General features: G+C 44.1%; 1 protein-coding gene across 1 annotated transcript in view; it reads right to left on the bottom strand.

Moving 5' to 3' along the window:
• The window catches only part of LOC123144929 (uncharacterized), a 24,834-nt gene extending 18,629 nt beyond the window's left edge, over positions 1–6,205 (bottom strand). The window contains exons 1-3 of the mRNA XM_044564201.1: positions 4,627–6,205; positions 4,228–4,515; positions 3,186–3,308 (exon numbers count right to left, since the gene is read on the bottom strand). Coding sequence (XP_044420136.1) covers positions 3,186–3,308; positions 4,228–4,489 — 385 coding nt within the window. The 5' untranslated portion in view covers positions 4,490–4,515; positions 4,627–6,205. The remainder of the gene's footprint in view (positions 1–3,185; positions 3,309–4,227; positions 4,516–4,626) is intronic.
• Positions 6,206–25,464: the final 19,259 nt, after the last annotated feature.

The raw sequence follows: 25,464 nt of genomic DNA, 5'->3' as shown, positions 1-25,464 counted from the left end.
GGCCTCCGCCGCGCTCGCCGGGCTGCTGCAGCAGCCGCTGCAGCTGCCATCCACCACCACCACCGCCTCGCCCTGGCTGCAATGGCAGCCGCCGCTCCTAGCGGCCTCCGCCGCGCCCCGCGCTCTGCCGCTGCAGCAGCCACCACCGATCAGCTCCGGCCTCGCATCGACCGCGTCGGCGGGAGTCCCGATCCACCAGATCAAGTTCCCGCCGTCGCCATCACCGCTTCCCCAGGGCGTCCCCATCCAGCAGATCAAGTTCCCGCCGTCGCCGTCACCGCTTTCGGCTTGGATCACTACCCGCCACGTGTCGGCGGTAGTGAGGCTGCAGGATGCTGCGCGCGGCCTCCTAGCGCATCGGTGTGTGCGGGAGATGCGTGATCTGCAGCTGCCGCTCCTCCCAGTTGCGCTTCGCTGCGCAAAGGACCTCGATCTCGTCCGCTGCGTCGGGGATCTTGGGCATGCTGTTTTCCCCACGGACAACGACCTCAAAGTCTGCGACATCAGCGGTTGGGGGGCGCACCCCTCCTCGCCATTCTCCATCGACAGCCCTCCACTCTTCTCTGTGCAGTGCAGACCAACAGCCGTCCGGCGGGGAGAAGGCATGGTGTCACCGACAGGAGCGCACCACGTAGCACCACTGCATTCCGCCGGCGGCCGCCGCGAGGGCGCCTCTGCTGGTCGCTCTTGCGACCACTTCCAGGTGGCCATACACATGCACTCCTTTTGTTCAGATGGTGTCCATGGGATCCAGGTGGCTGTACACGTGCACGTCCGACGTGCGGATGGTGTCCATTTTATGTTCAGGGGTCCAAAATAAAGCGTCCCAGTCCATTTTAGATTGAGAGTAATAAAACAAGCCGAGATGTAAAAGGCTTGTTTTTAGGTGTTAGGTTTGTGTTGCATCGAGTCATGGTTATAAGTTGGTTAGGCTGCAGCTCGAGGACAAGCTGCATGTCCAGGTGGGGTGCAGTGTTAGAGTACGTAATGGGCCTAATGGGCCTGGGCTGGCGGTATAGCCCGTTAGTCTTAGGATTAATTAGAGATAAGGGTCGCTTGCTTAGGGGTCAAGTAAGCCTTACTGGGCTGGCGGTATAGCCCATTACGTACTCTAACAGCATTTGACATATGAGCATGTATTTGGCTGCCTCAACAGATAGTAGTACAAGAGCTGTGTTGACTGTCACATTGACCGATACCATAACTCTGCAATGAGTATATTTAAGCATCTCCACATCAACAGTCACTGTATTTTGGCTGAAAATATCACAGAAAGGATGGAAAAACATAAACATGCATAGTGCAGTACGAGAAGTGAGGAGGAGGGTGGGCGACGGCTTTTTGCACATAAAGGAGAGACGGTATGGCCCAATGGAAAGTAGAAACTGGTGACACAGTGGATAAGCGTGGTTCAACACTCATACTTGGAGTGGTGGAAAAACTACTACCTCTTGGCAGGGATCAAGAATTGCTCCCTCACCGATAACATGCAGCGGCTAGGCATCTGGCTGCAGGCAAAGCAAAGTGGCTCGGGAAATCGGAGGGAGCATTCAACGAGAAGCGGAGCAAGCCACCGCATGGTCGATACTCGATAGATATAGTGTTTACTACAGTGATTATGAATGTAAAGCTTTGTCCTGAATTGTAGAATTTGTTTGTCAAAATGCCCCCCATGCTAGATTTTCATATTTACGTGGTAATTATTGATGGATCCCAATGACTGTAACTTGTGTGTCAAAGTCATAACCAGATTCCTGGTTTACCATTCTAGATAACATGCAAGCAATATTTGGATTTCATTTCATTTTAGAAATCCAAACCGCAGCCAAACACAAGTATTAGAGATGGAATCTATTTTTAACTAATCCCGTCCAGAATAAATGGTACTCTCTCCGTAAAGAAATATAAGAGCATCTAGATCACTAAAATAGTGATCTAAACGCTCTTATATTAGTTTACCGAGGGAGTATTTGAATTTAACTGAATTCACCAAATTCAATACACGGCTACCAAACAATGTGTGAGTGAAAACGTAAACTTGTAATTCTAAAATTCATCAAGATTATATTTGTTCATACGCAAGAGATACAAGTGAGTCCGCAACTCGCAATCATTAAGAGTCAAAAAGGTCAACACAGTTCAAAATTCAACCCTACCTTAAGTGATGATTAGCTTATATGAAAGAAATTGCTATTTCCAAAGCAAATGAACTAGGATGGGATACAAAATATGCGTTGTAGCAGCTATTGCAGACACATAAATGGGGAAAGTTTACCACAGACTAGATTATTATGTGCCAACTGCCTACTCTGATCGAACAGGTGAAATGACTGTCAAGCCAGGACAAGGCACACACACAGTCCTAATTGGAATAGAAGAAAACAACCGAAGAAACTGGTATGGTCATGCGCAAAGCAGCAAATTATCCCATGATCAAATAAAGATAGAATACTGGAGCTGGCCTGTAACTTAAGCTTTAGAGCCTCTCTTTCTGTCAGGAACAAGCCTTATAGTGGGTAGCTGAGGACAAGCACAATATCCTCAGTCTTTGAGCCCTTATCCAAACCCAAATTGATCCATTGTGAGCCAAGGTTCATAACAGAAAAAAAAGCCAGAATATTTCCCAATCTATGTTAGTAGAAGCTGTCAGATAGTCTAACTTTCGGTCTAACTTCTGGGGCACTTCTAGATGGTTTTGCATGTTTTTCGCCTACATCACATGTTAAATTCAATCTAGACTCATTTCAAATATAGTACCAGCGTATGAACGACCAATTGATTAATTTAGAAAAGAATTAAGAACATCAGCACCCCTACACTACAGTACTACACCTAAATCAAGAATCATCACTACGAAAACATAACTCCCAGATGGTCCAGGAATATGCTATTAAACATATAACGATACTCAATTCTAGTAGACTAATAGCAATTCTGCTTCCACAGCTCACCTAATTTTCTTTCTTATAAAGAGATTATATACAGTACTTTTCGATACCCTATTACCCTCTATGTCCGATGGGAATATGTATATAAGCGATGACATAAGTGTGTCTCTGTGACACTTGCCCAATAACATTAAGCAAGTCATGTATCAGAAGTTCATCTGCCAAAAATGAAAAAACAGAGCAGGTATATTCCGTATCATTGTTGAAATGTAAGAATCAAAATATTGTTTAGCTCACCTGTGAACTTGATATCGCAGGAAAAGCCTTGCATCTCTGCCTTCTCCACCCATGCTTTATCAGACTTGGAACGGTTCACCCTAGTCTGAAGGATCTGGCAATTCTCAACAGTAGACTCCCCTCCTAAATCCAATGATCAACAGTTAAACTGAGCAGTCTATAATAACTAATGCAAGAAAATCAGAGTTTCAAAGAGAACATATTGTACCACTTCCAGGTACACTGCAAAAGGGCGGCAACAAAATATTTACAGATAAACAAGGATTAGGAAAGAGTAAAAGGTAGAAACAACAAATGATGCAAGATGTTCCTGTTTAGAACAAAGCTCATACACCTCAGGAAGTAAAAGATGCAACAATTAATCGACATATTTGGTAGCACAAGTTGTTTGGATAATTCTAACTTAAAACATTCAGACATGGGATCCTGCACAAGATATACAAACAAAGCTAGGAATCCTAATATCTTCAGTGTCATGGGAATGCTGAGACGGCTGCACAAAGGACATAAGATCATGTCGTCTTTTGTTTGCCACACATATATCAAATCAGGTCGTGTAATATTTGGTTTGGTAGGTATGTTATCCGTTGCTTTGCCTGCAGTTATTTCCAACTAATCAAATCCAAACACACATCCGATAAATTTAAGACTTGGACCCAGCTATGAGCCTATGATATATTGATATATATCGTAGAACAAAAAAATGGTAGCATCCACTGTTTCGACAACACTGTTATCAAAATCCAAACTAAATATTCATCCATTCAGATTTCGGAGCTAAATGAGCAGGTGCTTGGAAGAGTTGGATTCTAAACTCAAAGATGTATCCGCAAAAATCACCTCATATGCCCCTGAACTAAACTTACGAGTGTTCAACAAGACACTAACCTGATAAAAAACTAATCAACGTTTTGAACATGCTCGCGTGCAACAAAACATAACTGCTTACTACAAAGTAGGCGGTTTGTTTAATCCCCACCCTCTCTTTTAAGCAATAAAAAATAAGAAATGTGGTGGTTTCTGGCGGAAACAGCAAGCTGACCTTTGGAGAAGGGAATGATGTGGTCGTATTCATAGCAGAGGCAGCCGTGGCAGCTCCAGAAGCGGCGACACACCACGTTGCCAGCGGCGTCCTGCCGCCACCGCTCTGGGTGTCGCCCTGCCAGCACCGCCGCCTTCCGCCAGCACGCAGTACGGGTCTTCTCGTCAAAGGACCTTGGCCGCTCCTTCTCCTTCGATTTTGAGCCCGCCCCGCTGCTGCTCGCCTCACCGTTGTGCTCTCGATCGGATGTGGAAGGCGCCATCCAACTCGACCCCTGTAGCTTTCTCTCTAGCAATCAATTGTAGGAGACGGGTTACGGAGCGCGCCGCCGTGGACGATAGGGTTAGGGGATGCCGACGCCGCGTATGGGTGTGTGCCGGAATCGAGTGAGAGGTTTACCTTTTTTTTAGGGGTGGAATCGGGAGAGAGATGATGGAAGGAAGAGAGAGCGGTAGGGCGGGTTGGGCTGGGCCGACGGGCAGCTGACCGCGCTGGTCCAAAAAAAACTGGCGGCTGGTCCATGTAGGTTTTCCAGTTTTCCTCGAATTTTTCCAAAGAAAAAAAATCTCATTAACCTGTCTTATTTTCCTAGAAAACTTCCTATGGCATGGCAGTGCAAAGAACATAGAAATAACAAAAAATACATCTATGTTCATAGACACACGAACTAGTGCAACAGAACAACAAACGTCGCTGATGAAGAAGTATAGATCGAGAGAATCTAACCTGTAGACACAAGAACAAAGACGAACAAAGAATGGATCCAAACAGATCTATCGAAGATCAGAACCGACCAAACCCTGATATCCGCCGACACTTTTGCATGCCCTTCAACAACGTTAGATGCATCATCGAAACAGGGACTAGGCGGGGAGAAGCTTATTTCATCTTTAGATCTGCTTCCCAAAATAAAGGCACACGTGTTCTTCCAAAAAAATGAAAAGCACGGATGTGCTTCCTATTTCCATTTTTCGGGTTTTCGTTGTTTGCTTCTGATTTTTTTTGTTTCAAATTTTTTTTATTTCCGACTTTTTCCCATTACAGGTTTTCCTTTTTTTTCTATTTCACAAAAAAAAAACCGTCAAACCTACTAGCATGGGATCTAATTTTGAAGATATTGATGCGAGAAACGCAACAATAAAAATAGTTTATAATTTAGATGCACGGTTCAAGAGATAAAACATTAAAAAAACGGACGGACGAACATAAAACACAAAACTTCCACGTTATTAGAAGTGTTACATATACGCTGCACCACTTGTCATCGCAAGTGAAGGTGAGATCGAATTTTTTAAGGGGTATCCTCTAATTAATGATTTCGACGACAACCACACACACAACTTGGGTAAACCGTTCCACCAAACTAGTCATTCTCACACCAGTACTAATCTTGTCACCCACGCAATTCTAACGCCACGACAATCTTGTCACCCACGTGACACAAGATGAATTTCATTATGAATTTCGACTTATACTCCCTCTATTTTTTTATGCAAGACTATTTCGGTTTTCATGTTAAATTTCGACTTATAATTTTGGTCAACAAAATATGTGTATATGTCATTAAAAATATGTCATTGGAAAGTTCTTTGAAATGTGCATCCAGTGATATGCTTTTTCTGGCATATAACTCACATTTTGTTGACAAAATTAATGATCAAATGTAGACATAAAAATAAATAAGAAGTGACCTTGTATATAAAAATGGAGGGCATATCAAATTGTTGAACACCGTTGATTCCTACCTTGCGAGTTAAAGGCCTGCATGCAAATTCAAGCATACGCACGACTCGTTTTGGCATTATGATTTGTTAGAGTTGTGTCAAATATTTGTGTGGGAAACGTAGTAATTTCAAAAAAAAATCCTATGCACACGCAAGATCATGGTGATGCATTGCAACGAGAGGGGAGAGTGTTGTCTACGTACCCTCGTAGACCGTTAAGCGGAGCGTTATGACAACGCGGTTGATGTAGTCGTACGTCTTCACGATCGACCGATCCTCAGTACCGAACGTACGGCACCTCCGCGTTCAGCACACGTTCATCTTGGTGACGTCCCGCGAACTCACGATCCAGTAGAACTCGAAGGAGAGTTTCGTCAGCACGACGGCGTGGTGATGATGTTGATGAAGCTACCGTCGCAGGGCTTCGCCTAAGCACCGCTACGATATGACCGAGGTGAATTATGGTGGAGGGGGCACCGCACACGGCTCGGAGAGATCAATGATCAACTTGTGTGTCCTAGGGTGCCCTCCTGCCCCCGTATATAAATTAAGGAGCAAGGGGGGAGGCCGGCCGGCCCCTGTAGGTAGGCCTGGGCATTCGGTTAGACCGACCAAATCGGTTTGGTGTCTCGGGTTTTTTCGAATTTCGGTTTTCAGATTTTCCTGACCGATCGGTCTGCGGAGAAATCAAAGACCGAGAGTTCGGTCCATCAATAAATCGGTTCGGTCCACCGTTCTAACCGAAGTGACCTGGTGTTTTGGGGGAGGAAGAAATCGTGAGCCAAAGCTTGACAAGGAAATACGAACTGACCAAATCAATCGTAAGAGTAAATGACGCATCGTCGGAACTCGGAAGCGGGCAGCCTGCCGTGAAGCAACGATGGCCGCGAGCACACAACTAAAGAGTGATGGACGTCGTTGTCCACGGCTGAACGAGATCCATGGGCGCCGCCGGCCACCACCGCGTAGGACCCATCAGCACAGGCCTGCAGCTGGCCGCCACCGTGCAGGACCCATCAGCGCATGTGCGCAGCTGGCCGCAGCGCAGGTGAGTTGAGAAAATGGAGGCAGCGGCGTGCGATTTGCATGTGGGAAGCCTCGAGCATATCCAGGAAACAGGATAAGGTTTGGGGGCTGCGTTTGTGGCTGAGAAAAAAGGGTGGAAAAAGGCTTCGTGTATTTGCTGCATTAACATGGATGGGCCATTGGGCTTAATTAGCTAGGATTAATACAGTCTATTTTCGGTTAGTTCGGGAATTCGGTCAGCAGGCTACAACGACCGAACTCACCGAAGTATTTTCGGTTTCTACCGTTCGCTAACCGAGTGAACAACCGAAGGGTCGGTCCTCGGTTCTTTCGGCTTCGGTCCCGGTTATTTTGGCTCTGGTTTTCGGTTGTCGGTTTTTATGCCCACCCCTACCTGTAGGGCGCGCCAGGAGGAGGAGTCCTCCTCCTAGTAGGAGTAGGACTCCCCTCTTTCCTACTCCTACTAGGAGGGGGAAAGGAAGGGGGAGAAGGAGAAGGAAAGGGGGGCGCTGCCCCCCTTCCTAGCCCAATCCGGACCAGAGGGGGAGGGGGCGCGCGGCCTGCCCTGGCCGGCCCCCCTCTCTCTCCACTAGGGCCCAACTAGGCCCATTAACCCCCGGGGGGTTCCGGTAACTCCTCCGGCACTCCGATAAAATCCCGATTTCACCCGGAACTCTTCCGATGTCCAAATATAGGCTTCCAATATATCAATCGTTATGTCTCGACCATTTCGAGACTCCTCGTCATGTCCGTGATCATATCCGGGACTCCGAACTATCTTCGGTACATCAAAACATATAAACTCATAATACCGATCATCACAGAACTTTAAGCGTGCGGACCCTACGGGTTCGAGAACTATGTAGACATGACCGAGACATGTCTCCAGTCAATAACCAATAGCGGAACCTGGATGCTCATATTGGTTCCTACATATTCTACAAAGATCTTTATCGGTCAAACCGCATAACAACATACGTTGTTTCCTTTGTCATCGGTATGTTACTTGCCCGAGATTCGATCGTCGGTATCTCAATACCTAGCTCAATCTCGTCACCGGCAAGTCTCTTTACTCATCCCGTAATGCATCATCCTGTAACTAACTCATTAGTCACATTGCTTGCAAGGCTTATAGTGATGTACATTACCGAGAGGGCCTAGAGATACCTCTCCGACAATCGGAGTGACAAATCCTAATCTTGATCTACGCCAACTCAACAAGTACCATCGGAGACACCTGTAGAGCACCTTTATAATCACCCAGTTACGTTGTGACGTTTGGTAGCACACAAAGTGTTCCTCTGGTAGTCGGGAGTTGCATAATCTCATAGTCATAGGAACATGTATAAGTCATGAAGAAAGCAATAGCAGTAAACTAAACGATCAAGTGCTAAGCTAACGGAATGGGTCAAGTAAATCACATCATTCTCCTAATGATGTTATCCCGTTAATCAAATGACAACTCATGTCTATGGCTAGGAAACTCAACCATCTTTGATCAACGAGCTAGTCAAGTAGAGGCATACTAGTGACACTATGTTTGTCTATGTATTCACACATGTATTATGTTTCCAGTTAATACAATTCTAGCATGAATAATAATCATGATATGAGGAAATAAATAATAATTTTATTATTGCATCTAGGGCATATTTCCTTTAGATTACAGTTGGACTTGTAGTTGTATTGTGTTTAGATAGGATATGGAGTCGTGTCCTAGTAGGACACTTGTATCCTAGGCCTCTCATATATAGTGGGGGTAGACACACGATGTAACCTATGCCAACATAATAGCACCGGAACACAGGGGAAGCCGGCGGCATGTGCCGGCGTCCAGGGCGACCAGTTGTGGTATTGTAGCGGTGTCATGGGGAGGAGCGCCCATAGTCAGGCCCCGGGGATGTAGCCATATCAGTGAATCTCGTTAACAAATCTCGGTGTCGTGCCTCGTGTGATTGCTTGGTCCTTGGATGATCGACGGTATGCCTCGGATTAAATTCTAACAAGTGGTATCATGATCAAGGTTACGAGGAGGCTATGGAAGTTGATCTAGAGGAAGTATGAGTTTGAGATGCAGCCGGTTGCGGTGTGGTTCTCGGCAAGATTGAGGAAGCGATCAGCGGAATTCTGTGTGCGCATGACAGCGGTAGTGCAAGACGTCCGGCGATTGATTACGTGGATCGATCGAGGGAGCGTACATACGGCCGGCGTGTCTTCCGGGCGAAATTCTCAGCGAGGTCGGATCGAGCAGACGACTGTGATGGTGTTCCAGATCGAGTCGGTCGTGACAGGATCGTGGTGATTAACAAAACATGCAGACGAGGTAGCGGAATCCGAGGCACGTGTGAGGTGGAAGCCCACACGGGGCGCGTGGCCCTGCAAGCGGCCGATCGCGCAGAGGCAGCGGCCCACAAGCTGGCGTGTAGCTAAAGTCACGTAGCTATATGATGCAGGTAGCTGGATCATGCAACACATCGTGGAGGTTTGTTTGAAAAAAAGAGGACCGAGTCCTCGTATACGACGCAAGGCAACAGATCGATTTGAGTGAAAATAAAAATCCATCAAGCGGCGTATTGATATGTGTCCAATGTATCTATAATTTATGAAGTATTTATGCTGTTATATTATTATTCTCGGATGTTTTACAATCATTTTATAGCAAATTTATATCATTTTTTGGGACTAACCTATTGACCCAGTGCCCAGTGCCAATTGCTATTTTTTTGCTTGTTTTTTACATCGCAGTAAATCAATATCAAACGGAGTCCAAACACCGTGAAATTTTTTGTGGATTTTTTATGGACCAGAAGACATCCAATGGGCCAGAGCAGCGCCTTAGTGGGTTGTGCTCACCTCAGTGGCCTCCCGTACCCCCTCTTCGCCCTATAAATTCCTAAATATTCCAAAAAAAAACTGGGGGTAACCCTAGATCGGAAGTTCCGCCGCAAGCCTCTGTATCCATGAAAACCAATCTAGACCCCGTTCTGGCACCCTGCCGGAGGGGGAGATCATCACCGGTGGCCATCTTCATCATCCTGGCGGCCACCATGATGAGGAGGGAGTAGTCCACCCTCGGGATGAGGGTTTGTACCAGTAGCTATGTGTTTAGTCTCTCTCTCTCGTGTTCTTGAGATGTCACGATCTTGATGTATCACGGGCTTTGTTAATATAGTTGGATCATATGGTGTTTTCCCCTCTCTATCTTGTTGTGATGAATTGAGTTTTCCCTTTGAGATTTCGTTTTATCAGATTGAATACTTTTATGGATTTGAGAACACTTGATATATGTCTTGCATATGAATACCCGTGGTGACAATGGGGTATTATTTTGATTCACTTGATATATGTTTTGGCACTCAACTCGCGGATTCCCGAGTTGACATTGGGGTAATCTACGCATAGGGGTTGAGGCACATTCTTGTCTTTGTTTCTCCCGTAGAAATCTTGGGGCGCTCTTTGAGGTTCTTTGTGTTGGATTGAGTATTATGAATCTAAAATTATTTGGTGTTATTTTAGTACGAACTCTTGGATACATCGATCAGAAAGAATAGCTTTGAGGTGGTTTCGCACCCTACAAACGATTTCTTCTTATGTTCTCCGCTAGATAGGAACTTTGGAGTGATTCTTCATCGCACTTTGAGGGATGGTTATATGGTCCAATTATATTAGCATTGTTGGGAGATTGCACTAGTGAAAGTACGGAACCTAGTCCTCATTTTCAAGCATTGCAATACCGTTTGTGCTCCGTTTTATCAATTGCTACCTTACTGTTTTTATTTATTCAGATTATAAAATATATATCTACTATCCATATTACACTTGTATCACCATCTCTTCGTCGAACTAGTGCACCTATACAAATTACCATTGTATTTGGTGTGTTGGGGACACAAGAGACTTTTTATTATTTGGTTGTAGGGTTGTTTGAGAGAGATCATCTTCATCCTACGCCTCCCACAGATTGATAAACCTTAGGTCATCCACTTGAGGGAAAATTGCTACTGTCCTACAAAACTCTGCGCTTGGAGGCCCAACACGTGTCTACAAGAATAAATTTGCGTAGTAGATATCAAGCTCTTTTCTGGCGCCGTTGCCGGGGAGGTGAGTGCATGAAGGTATATCTTTAGATCTTGCAATCGAGTCTTTTAGTTTCTTGTTTTATCACTAGTTTGGTTTATAAAATAAAAACTATATAAAAAATGGAGGTTGCATCATATTATTGATCATCTTTATAATATCTTTCTTGAAAATGATGGATCGAAAAATTGTGCTCAATTGTTAGAAGAAGAAGTCAATAAAATGTTTGGCAAAAAATATTTGAATGATGAGCATGATTGCAATGTTGTTAGTATGAATTCTTTGAATATCCAAAATGCTAATGATGATTGCACAAGTCATGACAAAAATGTTTTTATAAGCATATCAATTTTTGTGGAGTGCATAAAGTTTGTGAAGACGTGCCTTATAGGGAAGATAGATTTGCAAGAAGCATAGACATGATAGAACCAATTCTTTGTGAAAGGATCGAGAAGAGGTGTCTAGAGGGGGGTGATTAGACCCTCAACAAAGAAAAGTAGCAGTTTTTAAGTTCTTTAAGTTAAGGTGGAGTTTTAGCACAAGTTTAAACATCCACAATACATTTCAAGCAAGCATGGCAAGAGTATATGAGCAGCAGAAAGTAAAGCATGCAAGTTCCAAGAAAGTAAAGGGATGGGATTGGAGTGTGCAAACGCAATTGGAGACAAGGAGATTTTTGGCATGGTTCCGATAGGTGGTGCTATCGTACATCCACGTTGATGGAGACTTCAACCCACGAAGGGTAACGGTTGCGCGAGTCCACGGAGGGCTCCACCCACGAAGGGTCCACGAAGAAGCAACCTTGTATATCCCACCATGGCCATCACCCACGAAGGACTTGCCTCACTTGGGTAGATCTTCATGAAGTAGGCGATCTCCTTGCCCGTACAAACTCCTTGGTTCAACTCCACAATCTTGACGGAGACTCCCAAGTGACACCTAACCAATCTAGGAGACACCACTCTCCAAAAGGTAATAGATGGTGTGTTGATGATGAACTCCTTGCTCTTGTGCTTCAAATGATAGTCTCCCCAACACTCAACTTTCCCTCATAGATTTGGATATGGTGGAAAGATGATTTGAGTGGAAAGCAACTCCGGGAAGGCTAGAGATCAAGATTCTTGTGGTTGGATTGGAATGTCTTGATCTCAACACAAGAGTAGGTGATTCTCTCTCAGAAAATGAATGTTGGAAAGTGTAGGCACGTTCTGATGGCTCTCTCCACAAATGGAGAATGGGTGGAGGGGTATATATAGCCTCCACACAAAATCTAGCCGTTACACACAATTTACCAAACTCGGTCAAACCGATATGGTTCAAAATGTGAACGTTAGAGTTTTCGGTGGGACTGACAAGGTCAACTCGGTGAGACCAATGTGCTAGGGTTAGGGTAAAACCTCAACTCGGTTTGACCGATTACTCAAACTCGGTGAGACCGATTTTGGTAATAAGCAAACAGAGAGTTGGTCATGCAAACTCGGTGGGACCGATTGCATATCTCGGTGGGACCGAAATAATTGCAACAGGCAACAGAGAGTTTGCAAGCCCATCTCGGTGAGGCCGAGATCCCATCAGTGAGACCAAACTGATTATGGTTTCTAGCTGTGGCTATGTCAAGTGAACTCGGTGGCGCCGAATAGATCAAATCGGTGGGGCCGAGTTTGACTTTAGGTTTAGGACATATGTGGAAATGAGAAAGTGGTTGAGGGCTTTGGAGCATAACAGTAAGCACTTTGAGCAAGCAAGCCATTAAGCAACACCTCATCCCCTTTTAATAGTATTGGCTTTTCCTATGGACTCAATGTGATCTTGGATCACTAAAATGAAAAAGTAGAGTCTTGAGCTTTTGCCAATGTTTGTCCTTAGCATCTTGAAGGGGTTCCACATCCTCTTGTCCATGCCACGCCTTTGTTGAACTTTCTGAAACATACTAGATAAAAATATTAGTCCAACAAGAAATATGTTGACATTAATTACCAAAATCACCCAGGGAGCACTTGTGCTTTCAATTCCCCCCTTTTTGGTAATTGATGACAACATACATCAAAGCTTCAGATAAAGATATGAAAAATATCAAGTAAAGCTTTGGAAAGACATGTAACATGCATATGCTCCCCCTACATGTATGCAATCATGTAAATATGGAATGTAAGAGCATGCGAATGCATAAGCATGACAGAGCAATCAATGAGTTACATGTATCTTGGCTATATGCATGAAAGCAGAAGATGTAGATACAGGAAATATACCTTCATGTCCATGAGTCTGTCTTGCAAACAATATGTACATCAGCAAGAGATAATCATGCACATAAGTGTGATGCATATACTTACCTTGTGGTCTAGAGTTGGCTTTGGAAGAGATGACCCTGAGTAAACAAGGTTAGATAACACACGAACACCTACTAGACAAAGCAAGTACAGGAAACCACAAGAGTACCAAGATTGGGATGACATGTAGAGAGTGAGTACTAGGTACTCTATTTGGATATAGACATGTCCCCAAAGAGTAAAGATATGCAATGAATTCAAAGATTTCCTTCCCTTAAGTGTCTTTCTCCCCCTGAATCTTATATTGGATAACGGGAGAAGATAGGGTAAAAGGAAATCGGAGCAAAACAATCATAACAAACATAACACATACTAACATGTCTTTCCCCTCTTGAAGACATGTGACTTCTCTCCTCTATGGATAATAAGCATCTAGAGAAGCTTAAGGTGTGCATTCTCTCTTATGTGATAAGCTTTGATGTGCTCACTCTCCCCCTTTGACATCAATTTCCAAGAAGGGATCGTCTGGAGCATGAGTCAAGTAGGTTTGGTCCTTGAGTCACATTACAAAGCAACATGTAATATAAGATGCTAGTAGAGGACAAGAATCATCGAGTGGAGCTGGAACAAATATGGAGGATGCTTTCACACCCTGATTTTCATGCCACAACACTTAAGTCAATAAATCATGCTAAAATGTGGTTTGACAATTTTTTTGAGTGTTCTGGACTTTGCTTGATTTGCTTTTTGTGTGTTGTTTGCAAGTGCTCTAAAAATCAAATAAATCCTCCAACTCTTATACTCATTCTCCTTGATCCAAAAACTTTCCTCAATGATCATTCCATGTGTATAGGACATAATAGTATTTTCTTACAAAAATAGTTTGGCCAAAAAGTATTTTCTAAATTAGGTTTTCCAAAACCCCCTGAATTGAGGTTTGCACTGCAAGTACTTGATTTGGGGTGTGAAAAATCTTTCAAAAATTATTTTTGAATCCTATTAGGTATAGGACTCCCATAAACCACAAAAATTTAATTTTAAAAGTTATTTTCCTATTTTATTTAAAGGATTTTTCTTAAGGCCAGAAATGGTCTTTAATAGGTTAAAATTATTTTAAAGATTCAAAAATATTTTAGAAAAATCAGGGAAACTCAGTGGACATATATTTTCCATATATAAGAGTTTCAACACATGGTCATGTTCAAATTATTTGTCAAACCCCTCAAAAACCCTTTATGGATATTTCAAGCTTTTGAAATATTTACAAAGGAAATTTTCTTCATTAATTCCAATAAAATTCTAGCAAGTCACATATGCATAATTTGATGATATTGCAAAGTTTCACCTCAATCAAAATAGTTTAGGTTCACAAAAGTGCCCCAAAAACCTCTCTGTCCAGATCCAAGTTTGAACAACTTTACATTGCCAAGTATCTCCTTTTGATCTGAATTTTTGTGGACATGTTCAAATCCTCAAATAATGACACTACACCAAGTGGTGCATCAAGGAGAAAAGATTTGCATGACTAAATCTTGGAAAATCCATTTCTGTTGATTTCTAGGGTTTGCCAAAGTTACATTGGCAACTTTCCTCAAATGAGCTCAAAATTGGTGGACAACCTCAATTCTTTATGCCATTTGATCCTGTTAATTTTCATGTCAATTGGAGTCCATTTGCTTTCCCAAAACAATATCAAACACCTTCTGGCACTTTGCCAAAACTACCATTTGGACCACTTTCACTACTCCCCTTTACCTCAAATTTTTACCAGAGCGGCACCTGATCATCTTCTACCTCCAGTAAGTTTTTCTTAGCCCAAGCTCAATTATTGGGGGGATAAAAACCTCTCTCTCCCTCTTTGGACAACCATTTTCTCTCTCTCCCTCAACCTCTCTCCTCTCCTACTGGCTCTCCAGGGCATCCAATGCCTCTACACACTTCTTTACTACCCCCTAGCACTACCAGACACACTTGGCCACGCCCACAATGCCAAAAAAATTGCCATGCCGGCCACACACGCGCTTTGGAGCGCACTACAGTGCGCTCCCGCACTGTAGCGTCTCCCTGCCCAACACCTTCGACCACCTCGGCCCTCCCCGCGCGCCCGACGATGCGCCTTGACGTCCACAACACGCAAGGATGTCGGGCCCCTCCTCCCTTGCCCTCCTGCCCACGGTGCACAAGTGCGCCCACTATATAGGGCCCCGTTGAACTCTCTTTGGTCTCTGCTCGCTCTCCCTCTCTCTCAGCAAGCTCTCGGACATGCCCAATCTCCTCCTCGTGCCCTCTCCCCACCTCCATGGACGGGGTACCGCCACCGGCCTCCACTCTAGTTCGGGCAAGGGCGGGCTTATACCCTCCTCCTCTCCACACCAGAAGAGCCGCCAAGGTCCGGCCACCCTTCTCCCCCCATCGCCCAGGCTTCCGGGGCGCTGCGCTCCCTACACATCATCGCCCGGGCTTCCGCCCGCCTCTGCCGGTGCCGGGCATGGCTCGGCCATCTCCCTGCCGTCCCCAAGGGTGCCCCCTGGTGCGCCGCTTCCCGGCGACCTCTCTGGTGGCTGGGGCTTTGCCGGGTGTGGCCTGTGCCGCTGGGGGCAAGCACCGGCCACCGCGCTGTTGGGCTCGATCCCCCTCTGTCCCGAGCGCGCGAGGAGGGAGACGACCCTGCGGCTGGGGCCCGCAGGTCAGCGACCCTGTCGGCCAACCACGTCATTAAGTGGAGACGCCCCCACCTTTTCTTCGCCTCTCTGCAGCGAAAGCGCCCACGGGGAATGCGCCTTCGGCGTGGCCCTTCAGCACGCGTGCGGCCGAGTCTCTGGGCCGGCCCAATAGCGCCCTGCCACTAACTCACGCCCGGCGCGCGCTGCTGCCACCCCAAAACCGGCCCGTTTAGGTAAACCTCCTTTCTTTTTCTTTCTGGAAAAAATGTAAAATCCATAGATAAATCATCCTAAGTCCAAATTTGATGATTCAAATTTCTAGTGGATCCATAAATCATGCCCTACCTCATGAAATACCTTTAACCTTTTTCCACAAAACATTCCCTCACAAATAATTATCAAATCCCATTTTTCCATTTCTGTGATAAACTTTAGAAAGTCACAGAGAGCCCATTTTTATTCAAATGTCATAATTCAAATTCCTATATACTTTTAAGTTCGAAACTTAGTTTTTGAACATTTTTCCCAGTACTTTCTGTGCCACATAAAATATTGGTCCATTTCTCCATATATTGCTAACTTTGCAAAATTCATAGAGAAATCATTTGAACTCCAAATCAAGTGAAACCAACTCCTAGATGCTTCTAAAATCATTCCTTCTTAAATGGGTGCCTCTGCTCATTTTTCAAAATAATTTTTCTGTGCACTTCTTGCAGATCCATAAACCCTTTGAATTCAACATATTGAAATGCTCATAAGTATCCATTGATCCCCTTCCAATAAAACCACTTTGGTCATTTTTCATATGACCAAAGGTATCCTAGAAAAGTCCAACTCACATTTTTAGGGCACTTTTACTTTTGCCTTGTTGTGCTGCTTATTGTGTTTGTTTCCGACGTTAGTTGACGAAGTAGACGGAGTACTTGGAGGAGGACCAGAAGAATTCAAGACTCTGATGAACCAGGTAAGCAGCCCTTTGACCATACCGTGAAACCTTTTTATGCATGTCATATAGCACTTGTTGTTGTTGCAACGGAATCATGATGAGAGGGTACCACTTTGGTGGGTTACTCCGTTGCTTTTCTCGTTGATACTTGCATGATGCATGGCCCTACCTTTCTATGAGGGTTATGCGAGTGTGTGTAGTTAGGATGCTAAGTAGCTGGTACGGGATGGGTATATGCATGGTGAAGGAAACCAAGTTGTTTTCAAGGACTTTTCAAAAACCCCGTCGGGTGCCACTAATGCCCGAAGTGTTGGGGAACGTAGTAATTTCAAAAAAAATCCTACGCACACGCAAGATCATGGTGATGCATAGCAACGAGAGGGGAGAGTGTTGTCTACGTACCCTCGTAGACCGTAAGCGGAAGCGTTTATCAACGCGGTTGATGTAGTCGTACACCTTCACGATCCGTCCTGATCAAGTACCGAACGTACGGCACCTCCGCGTTCAGCACATGTTCAGCTCGATGACGTCCTCGCCTTCTTGATCCAGCAAGAGGGGCGAAGTAGTAGATGAGTTCTGGCAGCACGACGGCGTGGTGACGGTGTTGGTGAAGAACAATCTCCGCAGGGCTTCGCCTAAGCACTACGAAAACTATGACGAAGGATAAACTAGGGGGGACAGGGTTGTCGGCACACGGCTTGGTGTTCCTTGATGCGCCTTGGGTGCCAGCCCTACCCCTCTATTTATATGTTGAGCCCTGGGGTCGAAACTTGGAGTAAAAGCCTCCTCAAAGTCGGTTTTGCCCGAAAGGCAAGAGTCCTTCTCGGACTCCAGGGCTAGAAGCCAGGGTTCCCGGCATCTACCCCCTAGACGCCAGGGTTCTACCCCCTCCGGTCTCCGCAAAACTTCCCTTTGCACTTTCCAAAAGCCTCATGTGCTTTCCCCTTTGGCCCAAATAAAGTGTTCTTGTACCCAAACATTTCGGGAAACATCCGGAACCCCTTCCGGAGACCAAACACTATTATCACATATATCAATCTTTATCTCCGGACCATTCCGGAGTTCCTCGTCATGTCCATGATCTTATCCGGAACTCCGAACAACATTCGGTTACCAACATACATAACTCATAAATACTATATCGTCAACGAACGTTAAGCGCGCGGACCCTACGGGTTCGAGAACTATGTAGACATGACCGAAAAATCTCTCTGGTCAATAACCAATAGCGGAATCTGGATGCCCATATTGGCTCCTACATATTCTACGAAGATCTTTATCGGTCGAACCGCATAACAACATACGTTGTTCCCTTTGTCATCGGTATGTTACTTGCCCGAGGTTCGATCGTCGGTATCACAATACCTAGTTCAATCTCGTTACCGGCAAGTCTCTTTACTCGTTCCGTAATACATCATCCCGCAACTAACTCATTAGTTACAATGCTTGCAAGGCTTATAGTGATGTGTATTACCGAGTGGGCCCAGAGATACCTCTCCGACAATCGGAGTGACAAATCCTAATCTCGAAATACGCCAACTCAACAAGTACCTTCGGAGACACCTGTAGAGCACCTTTATAATCACCCAGTTACGTTGTGACGTTTGGTAGCACACAAAGTGTTCCTCCGGTAAACGGGAGTTGCATAATCTCATAGTCATAGGAACATGTGTAAGTCATGAAGAAAGCAATAGCAACATACTAAACGATCAAGTGCTAAGCTAACGGAATGGGTCAAGTCAATCACATCATTCTCCTAATTATGTGATCCCGTTAATCAAATGACAACTCAGGTCTATGGCTAGGAAACATAACCATCTTTGACTAACGAGCTAGTCAAGTAGAGGCATACTAGTGACACTCTGTTTGTCTATGTATTCACACATGTATCATGTTTTCGGATAATACAATTCTAGCATGAATAATAAACATTTATCATGATATAAGGAAATAAATAATAACTTTATTATTGCCTCTAGGGCATATTACCTTCAGTCTCCCACTTGCACTAGAGTCAATAATCTAGTTCACATCGCCATGTGATTTAACACCAATTGTTCACATCACCATGTGATTAACACCCATAGTTCACATCGTCATGTGACCAACACCCAAAGGGTTTACTAGAGTCAATAATCTAGTTCACATCGCTATGTGATTAACACCCAAAGAGTACTAAGATGTGATCATGTTTTTCTTGTGAGAGAAGTTTAGTCAATGGGTCTGCCACATTCAGATCCGTATGTATTTTGCAAATTTCTACGTCAACAATGCTCTGCACGTTGCTACTCTAGCTAATTGCTCCCACTTTCAATATGTATCCAGATTGAGACTTAGAGTCATCTGGATCAGTGTCAAAACTTGCATCGACGTAACCATTTACGACGAACCTTTTTGTGACCTCCATAATCGAGAAACATATCCTTATTCCACTAAGGATAATTTTGATCGCTGTCAAGTGATCTACTCCTAGATCACTATTGTACTTCCTTGCTAAACTCAGTGTAGGGTATACAATAGATCTGGCACACAACATGGCATACTTTATAGAACCTATGGCTGAGGCATAGGGAATGACTTTCATTCTCTTTCTATCTTTTGCCGTGGTCGGCTTTTGAGTCTTACTCAATTTCACACCTTGTAACACAGGCAAGAACACTTTCTTTGACTGCTCCATTTTGAACTACTTCAAAATCTTGTCAAGGTATGTACTCATCGAAAAAACTTATTAAGCGTCTTGATCTATCTCTATAGATCTTGATGCTCAATATGTAAGCAGCTTCACCGAGGTCTTTCTTTGAAAAAAAACTCCTTTCAAATACTCCTTTATGATTTCCAGAAAATTCTACATTATTTCCGATCAACAATATGTCATTCACATATACTTATCAGAAATGTTGTAGTGCTCCCACTCACTTTCTTGTAAATACAGGCTTCACTGCAAGTCTGTATAAAACTATATGCTTTGATCAACTCATCAAAGCGTATATTCCAACTCTGAGATGCTTGCACCAGTCCATAGATGGATCGCTGGAGCTTGCACATTTTGTTAGCACCTTTAGGATCGACAAAACCTTCTGGTTGCATCATATACAACTCTTCTTTAAGAAATCCATTAAGGAACGTAGTTTCGACATCCATTTGCCAGATTTCATAAAATGGGGCAATTTGCTAATATGATTCGGACAGACTTAAGCATCGCTACGAGGGAGAAAATCTCATCGTAGTCAACACCTTGAACTTTGTCAAAAAAAAACCTTTTTCGACAAGTCTAGATTTGTAGATAGTAACACTACTATGAGCGTCCGTCTTCCTCTTGAAGTTCCATTTATTTTCTATGGCTTGTCGATCATCAGGCAAGTCAACCAAAGTCCAGACTTTGTTCTCATACATGGATCCCATCTCAGATTTCATGGCCTCAAGCCATTTTGCGGAATTTGGGCTCATCATCGCTTCCTCATAGTTCGTAGGTTCGTCATGGTCAAGTAATATGACCTCCAGAACAGGATTACCCTACCACTCTGGTGCGGATCTTACTCTGGTTGACCTACGAGGTTCGGTAGTAACTTGATCTGAAGTTTCATGATCATCATCATTAACTTCCTCACTAATTGGTGTAGGTGTCACAGGAACCGGTTTCTGTGATGAACTACTTTCCAATAAGGGAGCAGGTACAATTACTTCATCAAGTTCTACTTTCCTCCCACTCACTTCTTTCGAGAGAAACTCCTTCTCTAGAAAGGATCCAAATTTAGCACCAAAAGTCTTGCCTTCGGATCTGTGATAGAAGGTGTACCCAACTGTCACCTTTGGGTATCCTATGAAGACATTTTTCTCCGATTTGGGTTTGAGCTTATCAGGATGAAACTTTTTCACATAAGCACCGCAACCCCAAACTTTAAGAAATGACAACTTTGGTTTCTTGCCAAACCACAGTTCATATGGGGTCGTCTCAACGGATTTAGATGGTGCCCTATTTAACGTGAATGAAACTGTGTCTAATGCATAACCCCAAAACGATAGTGGTAAATTGGTAAGAGACATCATAGATTGCACCATATCTAATAAAGTACGGTTACGATGTTCGGACACACCATTACGCTGTGGTGTTCCAGGTGGCGTGAGTTGCGTAATTATTCCGCATTGTTCCAAATGAAGACCAAACTCGTAACTCAAATATTCTCCTCCACGATCAGATCGTAGAAACTTTATTTTCTTGTTACGATGATTTTCCACTTCACTCTGAAATTATATGAACTTTTCAAATGTTTCAGACTTATGTTTCATCAAGTAGATATACCCATATCTTCTCAAATCATCTATGAAGGTCAGAAAATAACGATACCCACCGCGAGCCTCAATATTCATCGGACCACATACATCAGTATGTATGATTTCCAACAAATATGTTGCTCGCTCCATTGTTCTGGAGAACGGCGTTTTAGTCATCTTGCCCATGAGGCATGGTTCGCAAGTACAAAGTGATTCATAATCAAGTGATTCCAAAAGTCCATCGGAATGGAGTTTCTTCATGCGCTTTACACCAATATGACATAAACGGTAGTGCCACAAATAAGTTGCACCATCATTATCAACTCTACATCTTTTGGCTTCAATATTATGAATATGTGTATCACTACGGTCGAGATCCAACAAACCATTTTCATTGGGTGTATGACCATATAAGGTTTTATTCATGTAAACAGAACAACAATTATTCTCTAACTTAAATGAATAACCATATTGCAATAAACATGATCAAGTCATATTCATGCTCAACGCAAACACCAAATAACACTTATTTAGGTTCAACACTAATCCCGAAAGTATAGGGAGTGTGTGATGATGATCATATCAATCTTGGAACTACTTCCAACACACATCGTCACCTCGCCCTTAACTAGTTTCTGTTCATTCTACAACTCCCATTTCGAGTTACTACTCTTTGCAACTGAACCAGTATCAAATGCCGAGGGGTTGCTATAAACACTAGTAAATTACACATCAATAACATGTATATCCAATATACCTTTGTTCACTTTGCCATCCTTCTTATCCGCCAAGTATCTAGGGCAGTTCCACTTCCAGTGACCAGTCCTTTTGCAGTAGAAGCACATAGTCTCAGGCTTAGGTCCAGACTTGGGCTTCTTCACTTGAGCAGCAACTTGCTTGCCATTCTTCTTGAAGTTCCCCTTCTTCCCTTTGCCCTTTTCTTGAAACTAGTGGTCTTGTCAACCATCAACACTTGATGCTTTTCTTGATTTCTACCTTTGTCGATTTCAGCATCACGAAGAGCTTGGGAAATCGTTTCCGTTATCCCTTGCATATTATAGTTCATCACGAAGTTCTAGTAAATTGGTGATAGTGACTAGAGAACTCTGTCAATCACTATGTTATCTGGAATATTAACTCCCACTTGATTCAAGTGATTGTAGTACTCAGACATTCTGAGCACATGCTCACTAGCTGAGCAATTCTCCTCCATCTTGTACGCAAAGTGCTTGTCAAAGGTCTCATATCTTTCGACATGGGCATGAGTCTGAAATACTAATTTCAACTCTTGGAACATCTCATATGCTCTGTGGCGTTCAAAACGTCTTTGAAGCCCCGATTCTAAGCCGTAAAGCATGGTGCACTAAACTATCAAGTAGTCATCATATCGAGCTTGCCAAACATTCATAACGTCTACATCTGCTCCTGCAATCGGTCTGTCACCTAGCGGTGCATCAAGGACATAATTCTTCTGTGCAGCAATGAGGATAATCCTTAGATCACGGATCCAATCTGCATCATTGCTACTAACATCTTTCAACTTAGTTTTCTCTAGAAACATATCAAAAATAAAATAGGGGAGCTAAACGCGAGCTATTGATATACAAAATAGATATGCTAATACTACCAGGACTAAGTTTATGATAAATTAAAGTTCAATTAATCATATTACTTAAGAACTCCCACTTAGATAGACATCCCTCTAATCATCTAAGTGATCACGTGATCCATATCAACTAAACCATGTCCAATCATCACGGGAGATGGAGTAGTTTTCAATGGTGAACATCACTATGTTGATCATATCTTCTATATGATTGACGCTCGACCTTTCGGTCTCCAGTGTTCCGAGGCCATATCTGCATATGCTAGGCTCATCAAGTTTAACCTGAGTATTCCGCGTGTGCAAAACTGTCTTGCACCCGTTGTATTTGAACGTAGAGCTTATCACACCGGATCATCACGTGGTGTCTCAGCACGAAGAACTTTCGCAACGGTGCATACTCAGGGAGAACACTTATACCTTGAAATTTAGTGAGAGATCATCTTACAATGCTACTGTCTATCTAAGCAAAATAAGATGCATAAAAGATAAACATCACATGCAATCAATATAAGTGATATGATATGGCCATCATCATCTTGTGCTTGTGATCTCCATGTCCGAAGCACCGTCATGATCACCATCGTCACCGGCGCGACACCTTGATCTCCATCGTAGCATCGTTGTTGTCTCTCCAACTATTGCTTCTACGACTATCGCTACCGCTTAGTGATAAAGTAAAGCAATTACAGGGCGATTGCATTGCATACAATAAAGCGACAACCATATGGCTCGTGCCAGTTGCCGATAACTCGGTTACAAAACATGATCATCTCATACAATAAAATACAGCATCATGTCTTGACCATATCACATCACAACATGCCCTGCAAAAACAAGTTAGACGTCCTCTACTTTGTTGTTGCAAGTTTTACGTGGCTGCTACGGGCTGAGCAAGAACCGTTCTTACCTACGCATCAAAACCACAACGATAGTTCGTCAAGTTAGTGATGTTTTAACCTTCTCAAGGACCGGGCGCAGCCACACTCGGTTCAACTAAAGTTGGCGAAACTGACACCCGCCAGCCACCTGTGTGCAAAGCACGTCGGTAGAACCAGTCTCGCGTAAGCGTACGCGTAATGTCGGTCCGGGCTGCTTCATCCAATAATACCGCCGAACCAAAGTATGACATGCTGGTAAGCAGTATGACTTGTATCGCCCACAACTCACTTGTGTTCTACTCATGCATATAACATCTACGCATAAAACCTGGCTCGGATGCCACTGTTGGGGAACATAGTAATTTCAAAAAAATTCCTACGCACACGCACGATCATGGTGATGCATAGCAACGAGAGGGGAGAGTGTTGTCTACGTACCCTCGTAGACCGTAAGCGGAAGCGTTTATCAACGCGGTTGATGTAGTCGTACACCTTCACGATCCGTCCCGATCAAGTACAGAACGTATGGCACCTCCGCGTTCAGCACACGTTCAACTCGATGACGTCCTCGCCTTCTTGATCCAGCAAGAGGGGCGAAGTAGTAGATGAGTTCCGGCAGCACGACGGCGTGGTGACGAAGAACAATCTTCGCAGGGCTTCGCCTAAGCACTACGAAAACTATGACGGAGGATAAACTAGGGGGGACGGGGTTGCCGGCACACGACTTGGTGTTCCTTGATGTGTCTCGGGTGCTAGCCCTACCCCTCTATTTATATGTTGAGCCCTGGGGTCGAAACTTGGAGTAAAAGCCTCCTCAAAGTCGGTTTTGCCCGAAAGGCAAGAGTCCTGCTCGGACTCCAGGGCTAGACTCCAGGGTTCCCGGTGTCTACCCCCTGGACGCCAGGGTTCCTGGCGTCTAGCCTCTGGTCTCCGCAAAACTTCCTTTCGCACTTTCCAAAAGCCTCGTGGGCTTTCCCCTTTGGCCCAAATAAAGTGTTCTTGTACCCAAACATTTCGGGAAACATCCGGAACCCCTTCCGATGAATTTCGGAACCCTTCCGGAGACCAAACACTATTATCCCATATATCAATCTTTATCTCCGGACCATTCCGGAGTTCCTCGTCATGTCCGTGATCTTATCCGGAACTCCGAACAACATTCGGTTACCAACATACATAACTCATAAATACTATATCGTCAACGAACGTTAAGCGTGCAGACCCTACGAGTTCGAGAACTATGTAGACATGACCGAGACATCTCTCTGGTCAATAAACAATAGCGGAACCTGGATGCCCATATTGGCTCCTACATATTCTACGAAGATCTTTATCGGTCGAACCGCATAACAACATACGTTGCCCCCTTTGTCATCGGTATGTTACTTGCCCGAGGTTCGATCGTCGGTATCTCAATACCTAGTTCAATCTCGTTACCGGCAAGTCTCTTTACTCGTTCTGTTACATCATCCCGCAACTAACTCATTAGTTACAATGCTTGCAAGGCTTATAGTGATGTGTATTACCGAGTGGGCCCAGAGATACCTCTCCGACAATCGGAGTGACAAATCCTAATCTCGAAATACGCCAACTCAACAAGTACCTTCGGAGACACCTGTAGAGCACCTTTATAATCACCCAGTTACGTTGTGACGTTTGGTAGCACACAAAGTGTTCCTCCGGTAAACGGGAGTTGCATAATCTCATAGTCATAGGAACATGTATAAGTCATGAAGAAAGCAATAGCAACATACTAAACGATCAAGTGCTAAGCT

Source organism: Triticum aestivum, chromosome 6D (assembly GCF_018294505.1).
Source record: "Triticum aestivum cultivar Chinese Spring chromosome 6D, IWGSC CS RefSeq v2.1, whole genome shotgun sequence".
Taxonomy (NCBI): Eukaryota; Viridiplantae; Streptophyta; class Magnoliopsida; order Poales; family Poaceae; genus Triticum; species Triticum aestivum.
The sequence above is the reverse complement of the archived record's forward strand: the minus strand, read 5'-3'. Positions and strand labels throughout refer to the sequence as shown.